This window comes from Camelina sativa, chromosome 3 (genome assembly GCF_030686135.1).
Source record: "Camelina sativa cultivar CO46 ecotype springtype chromosome 3, ASM3068613v1".
Taxonomy (NCBI): Eukaryota; Viridiplantae; Streptophyta; class Magnoliopsida; order Brassicales; family Brassicaceae; genus Camelina; species Camelina sativa.
Genome location: NC_141882.1, coordinates 285,725 through 307,726, shown reverse-complemented (window position 1 = coordinate 307,726; position 22,002 = coordinate 285,725). Strand labels below are relative to the sequence as shown.

General features: G+C 37.0%; 7 protein-coding genes across 7 annotated transcripts; 6 read left to right on the top strand and 1 right to left on the bottom strand.

Annotated features, from left to right (window-relative positions):
• Positions 1 to 294: 294 nt before the first annotated feature.
• Positions 295 to 2,464, top strand: LOC104758918 (protein REVEILLE 3). Its single transcript, XM_010481894.3, has 8 exons — positions 295 to 618; positions 743 to 800; positions 930 to 1,053; positions 1,156 to 1,281; positions 1,389 to 1,502; positions 1,594 to 1,703; positions 1,779 to 1,838; positions 1,965 to 2,464. The coding sequence occupies exons 1-8, from the start codon at positions 434 to 436 to the stop codon at positions 1,995 to 1,997; spliced, it is 810 nt and encodes a 269-aa protein (XP_010480196.2). The 5' UTR covers positions 295 to 433; the 3' UTR covers positions 1,998 to 2,464.
• Positions 2,465 to 2,545: 81 nt separating this feature from the next.
• On the bottom strand, positions 2,546 to 3,770 carry LOC104758908 (agamous-like MADS-box protein AGL28). Its single transcript, XM_010481884.3, has 2 exons — positions 3,426 to 3,770; positions 2,546 to 3,174 (listed from the first exon to the last, which is right to left on the bottom strand). The coding sequence occupies exons 1-2, from the start codon at positions 3,726 to 3,728 to the stop codon at positions 2,770 to 2,772; spliced, it is 708 nt and encodes a 235-aa protein (XP_010480186.2). The 5' UTR covers positions 3,729 to 3,770; the 3' UTR covers positions 2,546 to 2,769.
• Positions 3,771 to 6,605: 2,835 nt separating this feature from the next.
• On the top strand, positions 6,606 to 9,686 carry LOC104758902 (putative serine/threonine-protein kinase At1g01540). The gene is made up of 7 exons (XM_010481875.3): positions 6,606 to 7,501; positions 8,145 to 8,249; positions 8,331 to 8,453; positions 8,538 to 8,708; positions 8,802 to 8,931; positions 9,034 to 9,243; positions 9,336 to 9,686. The coding sequence occupies exons 1-7, from the start codon at positions 6,960 to 6,962 to the stop codon at positions 9,450 to 9,452; spliced, it is 1,398 nt and encodes a 465-aa protein (XP_010480177.1). The 5' UTR covers positions 6,606 to 6,959; the 3' UTR covers positions 9,453 to 9,686.
• A 1,113-nt stretch (positions 9,687 to 10,799) lies between these two features.
• On the top strand, positions 10,800 to 13,184 carry LOC104758886 (protein BPS1, chloroplastic). The gene is made up of 3 exons (XM_010481863.3): positions 10,800 to 11,095; positions 11,223 to 11,303; positions 11,922 to 13,184. The coding sequence occupies exon 3, from the start codon at positions 11,938 to 11,940 to the stop codon at positions 12,976 to 12,978; it is 1,041 nt and encodes a 346-aa protein (XP_010480165.1). The 5' UTR covers positions 10,800 to 11,095; positions 11,223 to 11,303; positions 11,922 to 11,937; the 3' UTR covers positions 12,979 to 13,184.
• Positions 13,185 to 13,339: 155 nt separating this feature from the next.
• Positions 13,340 to 15,528, top strand: LOC104758876 (mitogen-activated protein kinase 11). The gene is made up of 6 exons (XM_010481845.3): positions 13,340 to 13,902; positions 13,989 to 14,118; positions 14,209 to 14,346; positions 14,485 to 14,817; positions 14,967 to 15,150; positions 15,237 to 15,528. Exons 1-6 carry the CDS (start codon positions 13,742 to 13,744, stop codon positions 15,404 to 15,406), a joined length of 1,116 nt encoding a protein of 371 aa, XP_010480147.1. The 5' UTR covers positions 13,340 to 13,741; the 3' UTR covers positions 15,407 to 15,528.
• Positions 15,529 to 15,984: 456 nt separating this feature from the next.
• Positions 15,985 to 20,813, top strand: LOC104758861 (uncharacterized). Its single transcript, XM_010481825.2, has 3 exons — positions 15,985 to 17,100; positions 17,947 to 18,498; positions 18,598 to 20,813. Exons 1-3 carry the CDS (start codon positions 16,234 to 16,236, stop codon positions 18,706 to 18,708), a joined length of 1,530 nt encoding a protein of 509 aa, XP_010480127.1. The 5' UTR covers positions 15,985 to 16,233; the 3' UTR covers positions 18,709 to 20,813.
• LOC109131530 (putative receptor-like protein kinase At5g24010) lies at positions 19,034 to 20,813 on the top strand. Its single transcript, XM_019242572.2, is given in 2 exon segments — positions 19,034 to 20,471; positions 20,473 to 20,813. Coding segments are annotated over 2 exon segments (1,452 nt in total). The 5' UTR covers positions 19,034 to 19,170; the 3' UTR covers positions 20,624 to 20,813.
• Positions 20,814 to 22,002: the final 1,189 nt, after the last annotated feature.

Below are 22,002 nucleotides of genomic sequence, written 5' to 3'. Positions count from 1 at the left end.
GTTTTTGGGTCTGGTCGTGATGAACTAAGAAGAGAGACTTGTGTGGTTTGGTTAGTAATTTTGAAATAGATTGTGTGTTTGCTGCGTCGTCTGTGTTCCCGAAACCATCTTTACGTAATCAAATCAGCTCTGTGACTGTATGTCATACCTATTATTATTGCCTGGTTACGATCGTTATCCACGTGGCTCGTCATCTGCCGTGGATAAAAAATTTATGCGTGGCGTCAAAGTCCACATGGCCTCTAGTTGTTAGTCCCATCAGAGCAACCGGCTCCTTACACGTGTTCGGCTTAAATCAATTAATCATTCAAATTACGCGTATACCCTTGTCTGCTTCTCCAAGCCGGCATATAATAGCACCAGCTCCACTGTTTCAAACAGTTATGGTGACGGTAGTAAAACCCTACTGAAGCTCATTGTTTTCCCCACGAATATGAATTTAGCTGGTTTCAATACTCTTACCCACACGGCAACGACGATACCAGTCACCGCAAGGAAAAATACGATGTCGTTTTCTGAGGATTCGACGAAGAAGATTAGAAAGGCGTACACAATCACCAAGTCTAGGGAGAACTGGACGGAGCAAGAACACGACAAGTTCATTGAAGCTCTCCATTTGTATGCTAAAAACGGATTCTACCTCTCTCTCTACCTTCTTTTATCTGATTAAATCCCATATGAAATCTTGCAGATTCGTTCTTCTTGTGATTCTTATGATCATTCATGTCAATTTTGATTACAGATTTGACCGGGATTGGAAGAAGATCGAGGCCTTTGTTGGATCGAAAACGGTGATCCAGGTAACTCAAGATTCGATTTATATCATTTGAATTGTCTGTGCTGTAACTACATTGATGAAACAGTAGTTTCTTGAACTCTCTGTTCTGCGTTGAATTATGATGTTTGATGAAATATTATTGGTTTGGTAGATACGAAGCCACGCACAAAAATACTTTCTCAAAGTTCAGAAGAATGGGACTAACGAACATCTCCCACCTCCTCGACCAAAGAGGAAAGCCAATCATCCTTATCCACAGAAGGCTCCTAAATCTGGTAAACTTTCATCTTTCTTCTACTTTACCTTTTTGTTGTTGTCTTTCTAGTTGTCTCAAGTCTTTTATCTCAACCTCTCTCATGCTTGTGTTTTTGTTGCAGTTGCTCTTACATCTTCCAACGCATTGCTTCAGCATGACTACTTATACAGCACTAATTCACGGCCAGTGATTAGTAGCACTCCTAAGCATGGATTAGTGCGTTGCACGCCAAATTCAGTGATTAAAGGTACTCTATGTTGTTTGTTTTTTTGCTGTGGATTGGTGTTAGTAATCTGAAGCTATGTTTGTTTGTTAAGTTGTTAATAATGTGGGGTAATGAATTTGGGATTGTAGAGGAACTGGGAGTCCCAGAGAACTGTTGCAGTACTAGTACAAGTAGAAATAAGCAGAGAACTCGAACCCTTACAGAGAAAAATGACCAAGAAAGTTGTGGGAAGCCACATAGAGGTAAACGATTCTTACTATGTACATATCTAACACAAGATTCGCTCTTTTCGATGTATACTGACTAGATGAGTTTGTTTGTTTGTCAACACAGTGATGCCGAACTTTGCTGAAGTTTACAGCTTCATAGGAAGTGTATTTGATCCTAAAACAACAGGTCATGTCCAAAGATTAAAGCAAATGGATCCAATAAACCTAGAAACGGTATGTCAAACACTAACTTTCTGCTTGGGAACTTGTCTGGAATCGAAAAGTTTCGTTAAGACCGTTTTTGTTCAGGTCCTCTTACTGATGAGAAACTTGTCTGTAAACCTGAGGAGTCCCGAGTTTGAAGAACAAGTAAGTGTCAATCATCGCTTCATAACATTTTCATTTTCATTTTCATTTTTGACTCTTGAGAACTGAGACTGAGAAGTAACAAATTGTTCTTGTGGGCTTACGCTATGATTGCTCTGCTTTATGCAGCGAAAGTTGATATCACCATACAACGCCAAATAGAGATTTAAGTAGAATGAGAAGAAAGAGAAGAGACCATTACTCTCTCCAGTGGTATTAGGCTCAGTGTCTAGAGTCTCATGTCGAGCTCACATTTACCTGAGACTATATGACTAGAGCAAAAGATTGGAGGAGGTTGTACATACAAGTCAGATCATAGTAACAGATCATAAAAGTCTGTGTAGAAAGGCGGGCACTAGCGACCTAGCGTTTGTTTATGTAATATTCAATCGTTACTTTTAGGTTTTTTTATACGGAATGGACTACGGCATTACTGGTTTCATCCCTACTTGAAAACTAGGGACAGAAGATCAGCTGAAGCTTGGTGGTTATTTATTTAACGGGATAGCTGATCGAATAGGTTGCGTGCCTTAACATGTGTGTGTGTGTGTGTTTATGTGCTGAAACACATACTTACAACATAGTATAAGTATTTCAAGTTTCAACACACAAGGGAAAACTTTTTGACATTCCACATAACTCATTACTTTTCTATATCAGGTAAAATAAAATAAAAAACTTCATATAAAGTTGAAGAAGAGAAAAAAGAATTTTTTTTTAATACAGCTCACTTTTATTCCATTAAAATATCAAAACTACAAAACGAGAGGAAACAACAAACTACTATCGACCGAAGACTTTATATGAAGTCATACAACAACGAGAGGTCGGTCCAACAACGACATATAAAAAAAGAGTTGAGAAATTAAATTAAAAGGATACGACACACATTATTGGAGACTTAAAAAGTCACACAACAAGAGAGAGAAAAAAACTAATAGTAACGAGGTCCATGATGAGGATGAGCCTGCTTAAACTCCTGGTTCTGGATATGGCTATGGTTGTACCCAGCTGGTGTGCGATTCATAATATTAAATCCAAACGGGAACGCAAGAATAGGCTCAAATAGCCCTTGGTTTGTGAAGACATTCACACCATTAACAGTTGTTGGGGTTGCGATGTAAAAAGTCAGGGTTGTTTGATGAAATGGAGGAGGAGGAGCTGTTTCATCAACTTCCTTGATCAAACCTTCAAGAGCATCTTTCATACGAGCTAACTGACTTAAGTTGAGTTCTGCTGGAGAGTTTCTCCACCAGTTGCCAGGGTTGTTGCTGCTTTCTCTTTCGTTCTCGAGTAGCATAGCCTTGTTCCCTTGTGCGTTTTCTTTTCCAGCCTTCGCCTGCGATAAAATTGTAACGAGATGCATAGCATGTTATATCAAGAAAAATTGTGTGGACGTACATCCCGCAAATTAATTAATTTTATCATGTCTGTTTCCAATTTAAAAACAAAATTATATATTTATTTATTATTAAAAGCGAAAAAAAGGATGAGAAAGAAAAATTTCTGACAAAACAAAAAAAGAGAAAGAAATATTAAACATTAGATTTGTTGCCACATATTATACCATGAAAATGAAAATAAGTTTACCCCAGTTAAACGATCATTGAGCAGTTGGATAAAGGGCTTTCTGTTGATGTCATCAAGGTTTGTGTTGCTGACACGTCCGGAAGAGTAGTCAACCAAGATGTTCACATCCGGATGACCAAAAGAGTACACTTTTCCAGATGGTGAGAACACGATGATGACAATTTGTGCATCACACAAGGTACAGAGTTCACTGGCTTTCTTGAAAAGACCAGATCTTCTCTTTGAAAACGTTACTTGAAGGTTTGCCCTATTTTTCATTTTCACCATCTCTACTTTTCTACGGCCAAGATTCTTTCTCACCATTTTTTTTATTTTTTTTTTCTGTTTCTGAACAAAAGAAAATGTGAATTGATAGTACCAGAGACAAAGACCGTATATATAGCCTTATATTTTGCAAATTGCATTTTGGGTTTTAAAAGCAAAATATTTTATTCCTATTTTCATTTACCAAAGATATAATTAGGAATTGCCATTCTAGGAGTTTATGATGGTTTAACCATTATGTCAATAAATGGAATTGTATATGTAAGATTATTTTTAGTTTATATTATCAGTTAATTGCTTTGCTAACTCACAGCCTGTAATTTATTTTATATAAATTTAGTGATAAGGTATTAGTGTTTTTATTAATATCTGTCAATTATAGGTATTAATGACTTGTGAAGGAATATGGACAAAAATATTGTAACCTTTTTAGTGATAATCTTCCACTTAAATATCCTTTTTGACATTATCTATATATCAAACTAAGAAAATTTTGAGTTTTATTGATTTTTTATTTAAGTATTTAAAATTTCTATTAAATTTACATGATGCACAATTGATATATTTTGTCCAACTCATTTTTTCATTTTTTTTCATAGAGCATATCGACCTAGTTTTACATAAAATAATATGATTTCTTTTTACTGAAATAAAGAAAAATTTAAGTTTGATCTCCCACTTTCTAAGTTTTGTTGCTTTTTAAAAAAAATTGAAGTAATGGTTTTTTCATAGTTGTTTTGTGACTGCCGACTTTTCAAGTTTTTCTATTTTAAGATGAAAAATCTAAATAAAATGTGTTTTGAATATTGAACGCCGACTATTTTTTTTTTAGTCAACCATACATTGATCATTGAATTTCCGACAGAATATTATAAAGAATCCTAGTAAAGTAGGTGTTAGACATACTCCGCCTTTTTGTCGTTTTTTCAATAATTTATATTGATCATTGGATTGCTGACTTTTAAAATATAAAATAGAATGTAAAACATCATAGTTTATGATGTTGTTAGACATATTAATTGTCTTTGCCGTTTTTTTGTCAACCATACATTGATCATTGGATCGCCGACAGAATGTTAAAAAAAAAACCTAGTATAATAGTTAATAGACATATTAATTATCATCGCCACCTTTTTTTGTCGCTTTTTCATAATTTATTGATCGTTAGATTGATGACTTTTAAAATATAAAATAAAATATTAAAAATATCATAGTAAAATATTTGTTAGACATATTAATTATTTTTTTTACGTTTTTTTTCTTGTCAATCTTAAATTAATCATTGGATCACTGACTTTTCAAAATTTTAAATGGAACATTAAAAACAACCATTGTAAAATAGTTGTTAAAACACAACACCGAATTGGAGTGACGTTGTACGTTCGATCAGAGCAAAGTCATCCCAAGCAATTGATGTGGCGTTCACCCGTCTTCTCTTCCAAGCAACGCTATACCATGTTTGGGATAAGAGGAATAATTCTAAACGAAAAATCTAAAATTACTATATTACTTTTTATTATCTAAAAAAAACTGTTTATAGATATTAAATTTATTTTAATAAGTGTTTTGAAGAAAAAAAGGTGAATTAACAGTAGCAGATATATGAGTGTCAAAATGGGTTAATATTAATGAGTCAACCCAATTCAAACTAACTCATGAACAAAGTTAAATAAGTTGATGATAACAATTACTTGAATTTATTGATTTTTCTATTTTCAATATATATTTGAATATTCAAAGCAAATATTTATTCCTAAGCCCAAGAAGTAACCAAACTTTAAAGAAAAGAAAAACTTCCCAAGTAATGAATCCCAAATGCAAAAGCAATAAGCCTAAAAATCTACTTGGGGTCATAAGTTTTGAATAAGCCCAATAACACATATTAGTTTGCGTTTCCAAACGACTCGACCAACAGCACATGAAGTAGGCTTGAGACATGCATGTCACTGACGTGTGTCTTGCCCTAGGCAAAATCGATTCTGACCATCGTCGATGATCATTGACTTTTATTTACCAATTAATGTTGGGCACTTCCAACTTCCAAGCTTCGTCGCGCCATCTGAGTAACACTAAGCAGTAAGCACCTTCCAACACTATCAAGTCGACTAACCAGTCCTCTCCATACAACATAAAGTTTTAGTCACTTTTTTTTTACTCGATATAAGTTAAACTATAAGCTCTACCAACTTGGGAAACTTCTTCATTTTACAACTTCTTGAGAATTATTTAAAACCACTAGGTCTTTCTGAATCATATCCTTATATCATATACCGTTCTTCCTTAATCTAATATATATTCTTTTTCACATTCGTTTTAAGGACAGGAGGAAGAAGTGGGCTTTATTCCTAATACAAAATCACGGCTGTATCTTCCTGTTTCATAGTCTGTTGGTTGCGATTGTTGGGAGTAATGTTCGGGAGTGTGGTGCAGCGCACTGTTTGGTAAACTTCGTTCTACACCACAAGTTTCTCTCCCTGAAGATACCCTATTTGTTCTCTCTTGCAGTTTATATTATACTGGGGGTCATATCGTTGACACGTTTTAAACCTAATAATGTGTGTGTACCACAAGCAAACATAGGGCACTCATGTTCCCATAACACAAAAGTGGGAATTAGTTTCTCATAAAGTAAACTCAATAATAGTTTCCTTGAATATGTTTATTAAATCCATAATAATCAAAACACAATCAATTAGTACTAAAATCAACCGTTCATGTTCAATTTTAGTAATAGAAAAAAAAAAAAAAAAAAAAAAAAAAAAAAAAAAAACCAAAATATGTATGTAATCCACAAATTTACATTGCAGTGAACCGTACCCTTATCATAATCAGACCAAGTCCCAAGTCCCCAACGGCTATCGACATGGTGTTATTTACCCAAAAACTCCTCGAAACTTTTTTTAAAAAAGAGTTGTTAAGTTACACTTTCCAAAAAGGGTAAAATCGACATTTAAAGTAACCTTCTCTCACCGTCACCCCATAACCCACTGAGACAGGAAACTCAAAAAGACAGCTCATTCAAGACAGATCACTCCAAGTCTCCAATCCAAACCCTTCTTTCTTTTATAATTCCTTCCTTTATTTATTTATTTATTTATCTATTTGTTGCTGTAATACGAATCTTTATTAGTTTGGTTGTTCTTCCTCGATTCAACACTCGATGCGGTGAAGCACATGTTTTGGCCGGAAAGTTTCTGAGTTATCTCCGGCGAGAAATGCGACGTAACCGGCAAGAATATATAAAATAACAAAAGTGAAAGTAATAGTACGATGTCGGTGTACGATGCTGCTTTCCTCAATACTGAGCTTTCGAAACCGACATCGATCTTTGGTCTCCGGCTATGGGTCGTCATCGGAATCTTACTCGGATCTCTTATTGTCATTGCTCTCTTCCTTCTCTCCCTCTGCCTAACTTCTCGACGGAAGAATCGAAAGCCGCGTCACGATTTCGCTTCCGCCGCAGTAGCCACGCCGCCGATTTCTAAGGAGATCAAGGAGATTGTTCCGGCGGAGATCCAGGTCGATATAGGGAAGATCGAGCATCGAGTTGTGTTTTCAGATCGAGTGTCGAGTGGTGAGAGTAGAGGAACGGCTAGTGCTAGCGAGACGGCGTCGTATTCCGGCAGTGGGAATTGTGGGCCGGAGGTTTCGCATCTTGGATGGGGACGGTGGTATACTCTCAGAGAGCTTGAAGCAGCCACTAATGGGCTTTGTGAAGAGAATGTTATCGGAGAAGGTGGTTATGGGATTGTCTACCGTGGCGTTTTAACTGATGGAACCAAAGTCGCCGTCAAGAACTTGCTTAACAATAGGTACTTCTAAAGATTGGTCCCTAATTACTCGTTTCTCAATTTGGGGTTTAAGTATTCGTTAATTCTGTATTGGTTTCATTCTAAAGATCCATCCTTTACTCATCTCTAGATAAGGGTTTTAGGTATTCTTTGATTCTGTATTGGTCTCATTCTAAAGATCCATCCTTTACGTATTTTTAGATAAGGGTTTTAGGGTTTCATCATAAAGTTTGATTCTGTATTACTCGTTTCTAGATTGGGGTTTTTGGTTTTACCAATGGTGGATTTTGCAATGTTGCGTAATTAGGGAATTTTATTTGTAGTCTGCCTCTGTATTGAAGTTTGTGTCTTATTCTATACTTTATCCTGTAATGTGCTTAATTAGATCCATTGAAGTAAGATGCCTCTGGATTTTTTTTTATGTAGAGAGCAGAGGTAGGTATGAGGGTTTAAAAGTGATCTCCATCAGAGTCCTTCTCTTAGTTAACTGCAATGTTGTGGTCCTGATAGTTGTTATTATTGAAGTTTGATGTTATGTATAGATTATGTCAGGGTCACATGTGGTTTTGATGTGTAACGCCTTTACTAATAATAGACTATGCTTTTGGATTTTGATCTCTACGATCTGTAAGATTTGTTGTTGGTGTTGTCTTTTAATTGCTAGGGGTCAAGCAGAGAAGGAATTCAAAGTAGAAGTGGAAGTAATTGGGCGTGTACGGCACAAGAATCTCGTTAGGCTTTTAGGGTATTGCGTCGAAGGTGCATACAGGTAAACTACCGCTGTTGGTGTTTTGCTTTCCAGTATTACAAAAAGCAATGTTGTGATATAATATCGGGTTCTTTGCTACAGGATGCTCGTGTATGACTTTGTCGATAATGGTAACTTGGAGCAATGGATTCACGGTGATGTTGGCGATGTCAGCCCTCTAACTTGGGATATCCGCATGAATATTATACTCGGGATGGCAAAAGGGTAATAATCCTGGAATAGCTTCTTTGTGTTATCCTCTATGTTTGTAAGCTATAGTTTGTATGTAAACCTTTGTTATATCTGTAGATTGGCGTATCTACACGAGGGCCTTGAACCAAAAGTTGTTCATAGGGATATAAAATCAAGCAATATCTTGCTTGATCGCCAATGGAATGCAAAGGTTTCGGATTTTGGACTTGCTAAGCTCTTGGGTTCTGAGAGCAGTTATGTTACTACCCGTGTGATGGGAACTTTCGGGTAAAACTCTTAAAATCATTCACTCTCTCCTCCCCATACAATCTGTAGGAATCTTTGGAAATAACTTTTACTTGGTGGGGTTTATTTGTTTAGTTATGTAGCACCCGAATATGCTTGCACCGGAATGTTAAACGAGAAGAGTGATATCTACAGCTTCGGAATATTAATCATGGAGTTAATCACAGGAAGAAACCCGGTTGACTATAGTCGGCCTCAAGGAGAGGTATTTAGCAATTCATAGCTGCACCGGAACATTAAACCCTGCTTGATCGATTCAATATATGCTTTTGTTAAATGGTTTATTATGTGTTTTTTGTGGTTTTAGACGAATCTAGTGGATTGGCTGAAATCAATGGTAGGAAACCGAAGGTCAGAAGAAGTAGTTGATCCGAAAATACCCGAACCACCATCCTCAAAGGCTCTTAAACGAGTGTTGCTCGTAGCTTTGCGTTGCGTAGATCCAGATGCAAACAAGAGACCTAAAATGGGTCATATCATACACATGCTTGAAGCTGAAGATTTACTCTTTCGAGATGTATATATATACAAGTCATTTTTTGCCTTTACATTTTTTACATTTCTTTACGAGTTTGAACGATGTCTGAATCTGGGATGATATATCCGTAGGAACGACGAACGACAAGGGATCATGGAAGCCGCGAGAGACAAGAGACAGCTGTGGTTGCTGCGGGTAGTGAAAACGGTGAGAGCGGTTCACGGCAACATCAGCAAAAGCAAAGATGAAAAAAGAGTCACTCAGGTTAAGTGACTTTCCATCTCACACGACCATTACATTTCAATTTTTTTTTCCGGTATATTATTGTCTCACTTACATAATATTTTCATTCTTTGGCTCTTCGAGTCTTCTTTTGGCCTTACGGAATTAACTTTCTTCTTCTTTGTAACCTTTTTCAACGATCACATTCACATGTCATTATAAGTTATTTATATGTAATGTAATGTTTGGACTTTGGACCCGACCTCGAAGCTATGTTCGGCCCCTAGCATAATAAGCAAGGGATTGGTCGATGGATTGAACTTATCGCTTTAGAACCGGTATGGGGCAAAATGGACCCACAAAAGGACTCTTTAAGCTCACGTGATTGATTGTGTTTCCACACAAATAATCTAAATTATCTCCATCATGGACGGACCAAGTTGTGATTATCATCTTGAAATTTTCCAAGTTGCAAGAATCTGAAAGCGCAGGTCGAATATTAAATTTACAATCAAAGTTGGATAGCTTGCTTGTCTTCAAAACACAATATAAGTACACACTTGTCATCGACCGACGACCGGATTCTCTTCTCGTGTAGGAGGAAAACGTAAACTTAGAGGCAACTATTTTTCTATATGTAAAAAGTTACGAAAATATAACATTACTGAATCACTGATATACATATCTCCAAGTCATTCCGTTTTGTAATACTTTGCTATTTCTTGAAGAAAACTAAACCACCCCAAGAAAGCTTTTCGTGGGAGGAGAAAGAGTAAAATATGTGTATGTATTGCGTACACAAACGTCAATATATATATATATATATATGCACCATCTGATTATTGACAATAATAAATATTAATAAAATTATCGTCGCTAATAAAAAAATTGTATGTTTAGCATATTATAACATATACAGTACTAGTAGTATAATTTTGCATTAAATCATAAATTTTAACAGCAGAGTTATGTAACGTCTACGTGACATGAGAGATATTTTCATTTGGTTTAAGATAATGTCACTTACAAAAAACATGTATATCTATCTTTTCCAATGGGATACTTAGCTAGTAATTAATTACTCTTTTTTGAAAAGAAAAGTCAGTATAGAAAATCATTCCCTTTAATTTAAAGAGAATACCCACTAGATAGAGGCATAGAGAGCCTATACTGAAAAAATAATTGAATGGAACAAAAATAAATAATATAATAATTGAATGATTGAGAATTCAAAACTAAACGATCAGCAAATTCTGAGCCGTTAGATCCGCTGGCTACATTTGACTTTTTTCTCTTGGTGGGTAGACGTACGTACTAGAACAACAAAAACAAGTAGGCCTGAATTGACCAAAACACATCGTAGCCGTACACGCATAGAGATCTGTCATTTGAGTGTTTCCGTCACAGCCCCGTAACTGGAACCTAATCTCCCATCATCTACCACCAAAATCAACGTCAATAAAAACCTAATTTAATACGTATTTAGTATTAATTTTTAGTTTTAGTTTTGCTTGTTTGGTGGTATCCGTAGAAAAGTAAGGCAACGTTGTGTTTGGTCCATATATGATGATGAAGAACGCGTCTCAGTAAAACCTATCTATCTATCTATCTATCTATCTATCCTGGAAATTTCCGCGTCCACAAAAAAATATAGTCTTTTGATTTGTCGGTAAGAACAAACACTGATCCTTGTCGCACTTTTCTTGTACTATTAATTAAGATTTGTATCTCTCTGACACGTCTCTTTTGATTCTTTCTTCTTCTTCTTCTTCTTTTAATTCTCTCCGTCTCTTCAGAAACTTCTATCAGGCGAATTCGAGTTTCATAGTTTTGGAGTTACCGGTGTAGTTTTTTGTCCAGCGATTCCATCTCTTTAGGTGAGTTTTTTTTATTTACTATTCTTTTCACCTTCATAGTTTTGTCTGCGCTTCATAGTTGTGTCTGTGATTATCTTGTGTTTGGTTTTGATGTCTTTTATCTCTTTTCTATGTGAATTTCGACATGGGTTAATCGGCTTCTAGATTTTAAGATCTGGGTTTTGCTTTATATACCCGTAAGTGGGTTAATCGGATACTCTTAAGGTTGAATCTTGGATCTATTGATTCGAATGCTTTTCAGATCTTGGAACAATTATTATATTGTTAGTTGACTTTTTTTGTGTGAGTTCTAAATTTTAACTGAAGAACATGAATTGATGTTGCTTGTGTTTCTTTGTTTTTTTAAAGATCTGTTGAGAAGAGATGGACCATACTTTGATAATCCAAAAGACGAGAGAAAGTGTTTCTAAAGAACATTTGATCTTTGTATTTGGATCTTGTAGTAGTAGTATGGATCCAGAATACAATCAAAGTAATGATATTTTTGTATTTGGATCTAGTAGTAGTAGTATGGATCCAGGATATAATCAAAGTAATGATATTTTTGTTTTATGGTATGTGACAATTGATATGCTATCTTTCTTCTTCTTTCTTCTGTTTTTTGTTTTTGGTTTTCAGTTGAAACTTTACAAAAATGGCTCGTCCACAAGACCTTCCACGCGGTTTCTTCCCTTTTGGAAACCCGTTCAAGAATCTATCTTCAAAGAACTCGGTACTGCCCTCAAAGCTTCTCTCACTCTTGAACACTTTTGAGACGAACTTAGCATCCTCTGTTAGAAATCTTGTCCCTAAGGAAAAGAGCCAAATCCTTACTGTTTCATGGATGAAACTCGCCATGGAATCTCTTTGCGAGACACATAACAGTATCAAGACCCTTATAACCGATCTTGAGCTTCCTGTATCAGATTGGGAGGATAAGTGGGTTGATGTCTATCTTGACATTAGTGTGAAGCTCCTTGATCTCTGCAATGCCTTTAGCTCTGAGCTAACCCGTCTCAACCAAGGCCATCTCCTGCTCCAGTTTGCTTTGCACAACTTAGAAGCAAACTCTCCTCAGAATCTGTCGAAAGCTCAATCATCACTAGACAGCTGGAAGAAACATATTGGTTCCAAGAACCCGAGAATCGAAAACTGCCGTGCAATCATGAGCAGTCTTGTTCAAACCTTGAACCTCCCCAAGGTGAAAAACTCGGCCAAAGGAAAAGTCTTGATGCGGGCTTTGTACGGTGTTAAGGTTAAGACCTTATACATCAGTGGTGTATTTGCTGCAGCGTTCTCAGGTTCATCGCAGAATCTGATGTACCTTACTGTCTCAAACGAGCTTCCATGGGCACAACCCTTCATGGAAATGCAGAACACCATGAACGCAGAAATCAAGAACATTTTCTTATCAGAGGGGCTAACGGTTCTGAAAGAGCTCGAGGCAGTTGATTCAGGTGTTCAGAAGCTTTACCCTGCGATCCAACAAGGGTCAGTAGATCCCATTTCGCTGCAACCGTTGAAGGACTCGGTCACAGCATTATCGGATGGGCTAGATCTTGTTTCGAAAGAAGTGGATTGTTTCTTCAAGATTCTGTTATCGGGGCGAGACACATTACTGGAGAACCTGAGGTCGATGGGGGCATCAACCATATTGGCAACATCACCAAGAAAGGCTGCCGGAAAAAAGTTCTGATAAACTGTGATTGTTGTGTGTACAGATGGTCTAACTTTAAGTGTTCCATCTTGGTATTGGATGTATTGTCATTAGGGGTTTGTGATATTGTAGTCGTTTGTATGAGATGCTTTGAAGAAAGTACTATTTGTATAAGTAAAGGTATTATAAAACTTATCTGTAAAACTCTATATTATGTACAGCTTGAAGCCATCCAGATTCAAACATATATCAACTCCTACTATAATCAATTGTTAGGTCAGAACCGCCATATAATGCTAAAGAATCAAATGGTGAAAATTGTGGTTGAATATGAAATCCGAATGCAATTTCGATGGGAGTGCTAAATACGTTTTTTTGGTTTGAATTATCCGGTTCGGTTAGGTTTGATATATTTTCTTTTTGGATTTGAGTAATCCGGTTAAAAAGCACATTGACTTATAGACCAAGATCAAGTCGTCGTCGTCCTCCTCAAAAGAAAAAGCAATGGCGTGAGTTGATTTTCACTCACGGGTCATACGAGAAAACTCGTCTTCTTCGTCTTCTTCTTCTTCTTCTTCTTCTTCTTCTTCCTCTCAATTGCTCATCAAAGGATTCACACTTTCACACGTTTTTCTTGTTCCTCTTTTTAAACCCCACAAACAACAACCCTCAACACGCTATAATCTTTTCTTCCAACTCCTCTTTTTTTCTACTTATTCCCGCGTTATTTATAGTATAGCTCTCTGTTTTGATCTCACTCTAATTACCTCAATTCAGTATCTGTTGGAAGAAAGAGAGAGATATGTCGACGGGGACATACTTCGGTGATGACAGCAACAGAGGGGTGAGTATCATTGGTGGTCGTTATGTTCAGTATAATGTGTATGGCAATCTCTTCGAAGTATCTAAAAAGTATGTTCCTCCTCTTCGTCCTATCGGCAGAGGCGCTTCTGGCATCGTCTGGTCAGTCTTTTTCTTTAATTTGCCTTTTTATATGTCTTGAGTTTGAAGGATCATTTCTTGATCTCTATGTATATTATTTGATTTAGTGCTGCATGGAATTCGGAGACGGGTGAGGAAGTAGCGATCAAGAAGATTGGTAATGCATTTGGTAACATCATCGACGCTAAGAGAACTTTGAGAGAGATTAAGCTTCTTAAGCATATGGATCATGACAATGTAAGCTTTTATATTATTCCCCAAACGTTTTTTTCTTGTAGATGATGATGATCTGGTTCCGGAGTGATGATACTTCATCTCATCTCACAGGTCATTGCCATTAAAGACATAATACGACCACCGCAGCGAGACAACTTCAACGATGTTCACATTGTCTTTGAGTTAATGGACACTGATCTTCATCACATTATACGCTCAAACCAACCGTTGACCGATGATCATTCACGGGTACACACATAAACCTCTCTGTGCTTCTCAAACTTTAGTTGAAGCATCAATGGTTTAGTTCTTTAGAACTATATGGGTTACACTCGGACATTAGGGTTTCAGAATTGAAGCATAATCATATATTCCATGTTTGTGCAGTTCTTCTTGTACCAGTTGTTGAGAGGACTCAAGTATGTGCATTCAGCCAATGTATTGCATCGTGACTTAAAGCCGAGTAACTTGCTCCTGAATGCAAATTGTGACCTCAAGATTGGGGATTTTGGACTCGCAAGGACTAATTCAGAGACAAACTTCATGACAGAATATGTTGTTACACGTTGGTACCGAGCTCCAGAGTTGCTCCTCAATTGCTCAGAGTACACTGCAGCTATCGATATTTGGTCTGTTGGGTGTATACTCGGTGAAACTATGACCAGGGAGCCGTTGTTTCCGGGCAGCGATTATATTCAGCAGCTTAGACTCATCACTGAGGTAAATTTTTACTTCATCATCACTTGTAAGGACCACAAAAAGGAAACTTTCTTCAATATTGAACCATCTTGTTACTCTGTTTGTTCTGTTTTTCTTATTTGAAGATCCATAAACAAACTCATATTTGGTATATCTTTTTCAATACACAGCTTATAGGTTCACCAGATGATTCAAGCCTAGGATTCTTAAGAAACGAGAACGCTAGGCGATACGTAAGACAGCTTCCTCAGTATCCAAGACAAAACTTTGCCGCTAGATTCCCAAACATGTCGGTTAATGCAGTTGATTTGCTGCAGAAAATGCTCGTCTTTGACCCAAGCAAACGGATTACAGGTAAAGAAGGAAAGCCTTTACATGTTTCTTTCTCTTTAGATTATTTCGTTTCGTGATAGTTTTGAGTCTTTTTTGTTGAGTTGCAGTTGACGAAGCTCTGTGCCACCCATACTTGGCGCCGTTCCATGACATGAACGAGGAACCTGTATGCGGGAGACCGTTCCATTTCGATTTCGAGCAACCTTCGTTGACAGAAGAGAATATCAAGGAGCTTATATATCGTGAATCAGTCAAGTTCAACCCTCAAGATTCTTAGTCCGAGGAATCTTGAAATGAAACACAACAACTTTACTTTCTCTGTATGTTTCATTAAACTGCTGATATAGTGAAGCATGTAATGTTTTTTTAAATTTAATTTCAGCTCTTATTACGAATAAACTACCTTTTTTTCCTCTCTAACATATCATCACGATTCCTACCAGAAACATATCATCACGACTAAAAAAAAAAAAAAAACATATCACACTGTCACGAATATGAAATAGGTTATGGTATGGCTAAAACAAGGGAGTAGGTTAATGGGTTTACCTAAATTATAGTATGTGGTATCTTTTTTTTTCTCTTTATTAATTTAAATTTTACTCGTGAACAGTTGAATGTACCTTACCTAACTTATCGGTTTATTATGGAAAGTCATACTATTAACAGTTAGAAACACAATTAAAATCAAACATAACAAAATAAAATAAGGAATTACCAAAAAAATGCATTAATCATTCGAATATAGTAGATTTGACCGGTACTAATCGATAGAGTCAAATATTTTCATGCCATTTCTATATTTGTATGTAAATAAATAATTACATTCCTATAATCTAATCAAATTTTATTCTTATTCTCTTAATAAGAAAAGATAAAAAATAATGCTTGACACGAATAAGGACTCAATCACGACGAAATATCAAAATCGTTTCATCTTTTTATAGAGTCTCCTCTCTGAAACCTCTCTCCCTCAGTGTGACTCATCACCACCACAACGACAAAATAAAAACAAAACCCAAATAAAACGGCGTAGTTTTGGTAAAGGCTTCTTCGTCGTTGTTCTCATTCGCCGGAAAAAGTTTTTGTTTTGTTTTTTCCGCCATGGGAGACGAGAAGAAAGATCAAAAGCTTTCTTCTTACTTGAAAGCTAAAACCTTTTCACATTTTTCATTCTATTGGCTAACGTCGAAGCTGATCTTGTTAACCCTAGCCATTCTTTTCTCTGTTCAGTTCGTTTTCTACCCTCTCAATTTAATCTCCTCTTCTTATCAACCAGTCGGATCTCTCATCAAATTCTCTGTTTCACCAGTCGGATCCGGATCCAAATCGGTTCCAAACCCGGAACAGACTGATCTCAAGCACGTCGTTTTCGGAATCGCCGCGTCTGCGAAGCTCTGGAAACACCGTAGAGACTACGTGAAACTCTGGTGGAAACCAAACGGTGAGATGAACGGCGTCGTTTGGCTAGACAAGCACATTGCTCAAAACGACAACGTCTCGATGACCACGTTGCCTCCGATCAGAATCTCCTCCGACACGTCGAGGTTCAAGTACAAATACCCGAACGGTCTCCGGTCGGCGATCAGAATCACGCGAATCGTTTCGGAGACGGTGAGGCTTTTGAACGGAACAGAGTCTGAGAAAAACGTGAGGTGGATTGTGATGGGAGACGACGACACTGTGTTTTTCCCGGAGAATCTCGTCAAGGTTTTGAGAAAGTACGATCATAAACAGTTCTATTACATCGGAAGCCCGTCGGAGAGTCATATCCAGAACCTCAAATTCTCTTACGGGATGGCTTACGGAGGAGGAGGGTTCGCGATTAGCTACCCGTTGGCTAAAGCGTTGGAGAAAATGCAAGATCGCTGTATTCAGAGATATTCCGAGTTGTACGGCTCCGATGATCGGATTCATGCTTGTATGTCGGAGCTCGGTGTTCCTCTTACCAAAGAAGTTGGCTTTCACCAGGTTAGTCCCTCTGTTTTTGTTTTGTTTTTTTCCCCTTAATTTTAATAAATTAAAGTTAATACTAGTATTTTAATTATTTTTTTCCATTTGTGTGTTTTCGTAAAAAATATGTAGTCGATTTATTCATTTTCACATTTGATTTTTTTTTTTTATTTCCAATCCAAAATCACAACTTCTCTTTTAAGGTACAAGATCTTAGGTAGGTTTTGTTTAGGAAACGTAATAACTTCAAAATGCATTTATTATTTTTAGGCAAAATCTTTTAACTAAAACTGCCAGATTTTCATTGAAGATTCATATTTTTTATCAATTGCGAAAGCTGTTACTATCTACAAAATCATATATACTTTTTGTTAAGACCTTTATAAATACCACATCACCATAACATAAAATAAAATAAAAAACATTTTTATAGTGTAGTTTTTAGTAAAATGGACAATATATTTGTGGCGATAATCGCGGCACACACATAAGTCATTGCGAGCACTAAAGCGTAATAACTCTCAAGTCAATTAATGTCATTGGTAGTTACGTACGTGTTTATCTTACTGACATTCCTCCGTGCGTTTACATTATTATTCCATTTTAGAGAAAATATTGTTTTTTTTTTGTTTGCTTTGATTTACATTTTGTTAACTCTTTTGTTGTTCCTATGATAGATCTAGGAACATCTAAACCGAAATCTTCTTTCTAATCTAACGATAAAATATCAAATTTATATATCGATTTTTGGAATCTCTGTCCCCCCACTATTTTCTCGATCTTCACCTATCGTTAATTACGTTGATTAGAAAAATAATTTTTTGTCTTCACATTAATGTTTTTGATTTGTGTTGTGAATAACAGATTGATTTATACGGGAAGCTTTTGGGCCTGTTATCAGCCCATCCACTGGCTCCTCTAGTATCGATCCACCATCTGGACTTAGTGGATCCAGTATTCCCAAACATGGGGCGAGTCAACGCCATGCAACGTTTCATGGTCTCAGCAAGACTCGACTCAGCGAGCCTCGCGCAGCAATCAATCTGCTACGACAAGGCGCACCGATGGACAGTCTCTGTTTCTTGGGGATACACAGTTCAGATCATACGTGGCGTGTTGTCGGCTAAAGAGATGTTGATACCCACGCGCACATTCATCGATTGGTACAAGCGCGCCGAGGAGAAAAGCTATGCTTTCAACACTCGTCATTTCAGCAAGAACGCGTGTCAGCGTCCGCGTGTGTATTACCTCTCAAACGCGCTTCCTGATTTGGCATTACACAGAACAGCTAGCGAGTACGTTAGGTGGTATGACATGTGGGATCCTGAATGTGACTGGCATATGTCGGATCCTTCGGAAATCGAACGGGTCATTGTTTATAAGAAACCCGACCCGGATAGATGGAATAGAGATAGGGTTAGTTTTCTTACTTGATTTTGAAATTTACTCTTTGTTTTATATATGAAGATGCAAAATTAACCTTATTTTGTGGCTGGTGTAAATTAAATATTTCAGGCTCCTAGAAGAGATTGTTGTAGAGTACTGCCTACGAAGAAGAACGGGACAATGGTGATCGATGTAGGCGCTTGTAAAGATGATGAAATTGTTGAATTCCCTGTGAAGTAAGAGAGAATAATCTTCTTTTATTTTTATTTTTTTAGTTTTTTTTTTTTTCTCATCTTAACAAATCTCTTATATGAGTTTTCACTTCACACATGTCACATGGCATAGAGAAAAGACAACATTTTTGAAGTCTCGAATTTTATGTAGATGTATATCTTCTTACTTAATAATAATCTCTTTGGTTACCGTCATATATAACAACTAATGGGTTTCTCAACAAAAAAAATATATTATGGCTTGTGGGCTTGGCCCATTAATATATAGAAACGATTTGAAAGAGAGAGAGAGAGAGAGAGAAAGAGACAGTGAGAGAGGGGGGGGGGGGGGGGGGAACAATACATTACACATTACAGCTGGGGAATGACGCGTTGACACAGTCTCAAACTCGGCCAAACTCAAAAAGCCAATGAAGGCCACATTAAACTTACTATTTGATTCGTCTGCTCACAAATCCAATTTGCGATAATGGCGATTCGCATTGGAGGGTTCCTTCTCCTTTTCTCTGCTTTCTTCGCTTTCTCCGTCGCTATCTCCTTCTCTCCGGCCGACGAGTACCTCGTAGATTGTGGCTCAGTCGTTGACTCCACCGTCGACAACCGCCGCTTCATCGGCGATGATTCCAACGTAAAGCTTTTCTCATCGGAAGGATCCATCACTCTTCAATCGGAAAACCCAGCTCCGAACCTTCCTCAGATCTACAAGACCGCAAGGGTTTTCACGCGACAAGCCAAATACGAATTCAACGTCGCCGAGAAAGGGACTCACATGGTACGTCTCCACTTCCATCGCTCCAATTCCTCCAGAATCGATTTCAGTGATGCCCAATTCCACGTCACGGTTAACGGATATGTCGTGCTTAGTAATTTTAGTGGCCATGATGATGATGACGACTCGTCAGCTCATTTTGGTCCTAGGGTTAGGGAATTCTTGATTTGGGTCGATGTTGGAATAGTTGTTATCAGGTTTGTTCCTAGTAAAGATTCGAACTTTGCATTCGTTAATGCTATTGAAGTTATATCTGCACCTAAAAATTTGATAGCAGACGTAGCAACCTCTGTATCCAATGATGGAACTGAGCAATCCAGTGGTTTAGTTAAACAAGCATTGGAAGTTGTTTACAGAGTCAATGTTGGTGGAGAAAAAGTTACTCCTTTTAACGACACTTTGTGGAGAACTTGGGTTCCTGATGAGAGATTCCTCGAAGTCGCTGATGGTTCTGAGAAAGTTTACTTCTCTGGTAGGATCAAGTATAGGCTTGGAGGTGCAACTCGTGAGGTTGGTCCTGATAATGTTTATAACACTGCTCGTTTGGTGAAGAGCATCAATGGCAACGTTTCTCGGGTTAATATGACATGGGAGCTTCCAGTGAGCAGTGGCTACAAGTATCTAATCCGGTTGCATTTCTGCGATATAGCTAGTATGTCAATTGGTATGCTATTCTTCAACATCTACATCAATGGGAATTTGGCCTATCAAGATTTGGATATCTCAGATGCTACGAATTACGTCTTGGCTTCCCCGTATTACATAGATTTTGTGGTGGATGATGAGTCTTCTGCTTCTTCTTCTTCTTCGGGTTTGATAAGCGTTAGTGTTGGGCCATCTAGTAAGAGTGTTGAACACGCAGTTGATGCCATCTTGAACGGAATTGAGATCATGAAGATGAATAACACAATGGGAAGTTTTGATGGGTTTGTTTCCACGGAAATGATACTTAACCGTTGTCCCAACAGAAGAAACCTTAGCTTGTTTATGTCAATGGTGGCGTTCATGTATCTTGATGAGTGTTTACATTGTCATTCAAAGGAGGAAAGCTAAGGACGGATTCGGCTGGTTAAGGTTATCAGATAATGCACCAGAAGATAACAATCCGAAAACCGCAGATCGAGTTGGATCGGAGTTTGCCGTGAAGCTTTGACAAGTTAAAGCTAATAACTTATTCTCGGGTACTTCGTTTAAGTTAAGTATCCTCTCTGATTATATTTGTTTTGTTTTGTTTCATAAGCGTGTTAATGTAATTGTTATATACAGAGAAAGATATATGGTGTGTCTATCTCTGGTGAGGCTTGGAGTTTGTTGATATATGTATTGAGTTCTTTACACTTCAATCATCTTTGCCCTTGTTTGGTGTCTCTCCGAGGAATTGATGTCTTTCTGTTTGTATTTTATGGGTGGAATTAATTGACTTATTATACCTCTTATAAACTTGTTGGAATCGAATCGAAACCAGCCGAGACCAATCAAATCGAAAGGACCCAATTATTATTATATCTTTTTTAGGACCCAATTATTTACCTTTAGTTTTTCATATATGGACGGTGGTTTGTGGTTATAGTGTATTGGTGTATATTAATTATATTAATTCACTTATAAACTGTAAAAGTATATTCGATGCTGAAAGGAATACAAAACTGATCGAATAAAACAAGAAAGAAGTATAAACATAGAAAGTCAAAACTTTAAAGTGTGATGTATGTAATGATGAGGAGGAAGAAAGAATGTGAATTGGGAATGGGCCTGAATCATCTTTTCCTCGCTGGCTTTAAAATTGACATACTATTTATTTTGTAGACACGCGTGAGATTCGTGGACGGAGGAGACTGTGACACTCGTAAGTCGACATATGCCGCGTGTCTTTTACGCACGTACGTACGCTCGGCTCGCGAGCCGACGAACCTACCAAAACCGAACACGGACCAGATTCTTTACAACCATCCAATTTGGGATATATCACATCTTTTTTAGTCCCTCGCCACTTCTAGCCACTTTTATCTTTTACCTTTTAATAATTACTGCGTCATTAATAGGAAGATTATTAGGTCTTTTGAATAAGGGATTTCAACTAAATTCTTACAGGATTTTTTTGTTGTTGTTTGTATGAATTATGATATGTAAAAAATGGTGCTATTCAATATTTTATCTTATATTAGACATAGACACGGATTTACTTTAGATTGATGTTACAAAACTAATACTTGATTCTTTATCAAAAGAAAAAAAAAACTAATACTTGATAGTTAATATTATGTTTAGAATGTATTTGGACATGTTTTAACCGATCAATAACCTAACCGAATATATAATTATCAAATAAGCTAGGAGCAACAAATGGTAGCATGATCCTTGGCCACTTCCTTAAGTCAACAAATATTTTAATGAACCTACAGGCTCTATCTAAACTTTAAAATCCTACTTTCTCATATACTAAATTGTGAGTACACACACAAGAAGATCTAGACTGATCATGCATATATAAAATTTTGTAAAAGTATTAATCAGTACTATATATAGTTGAAT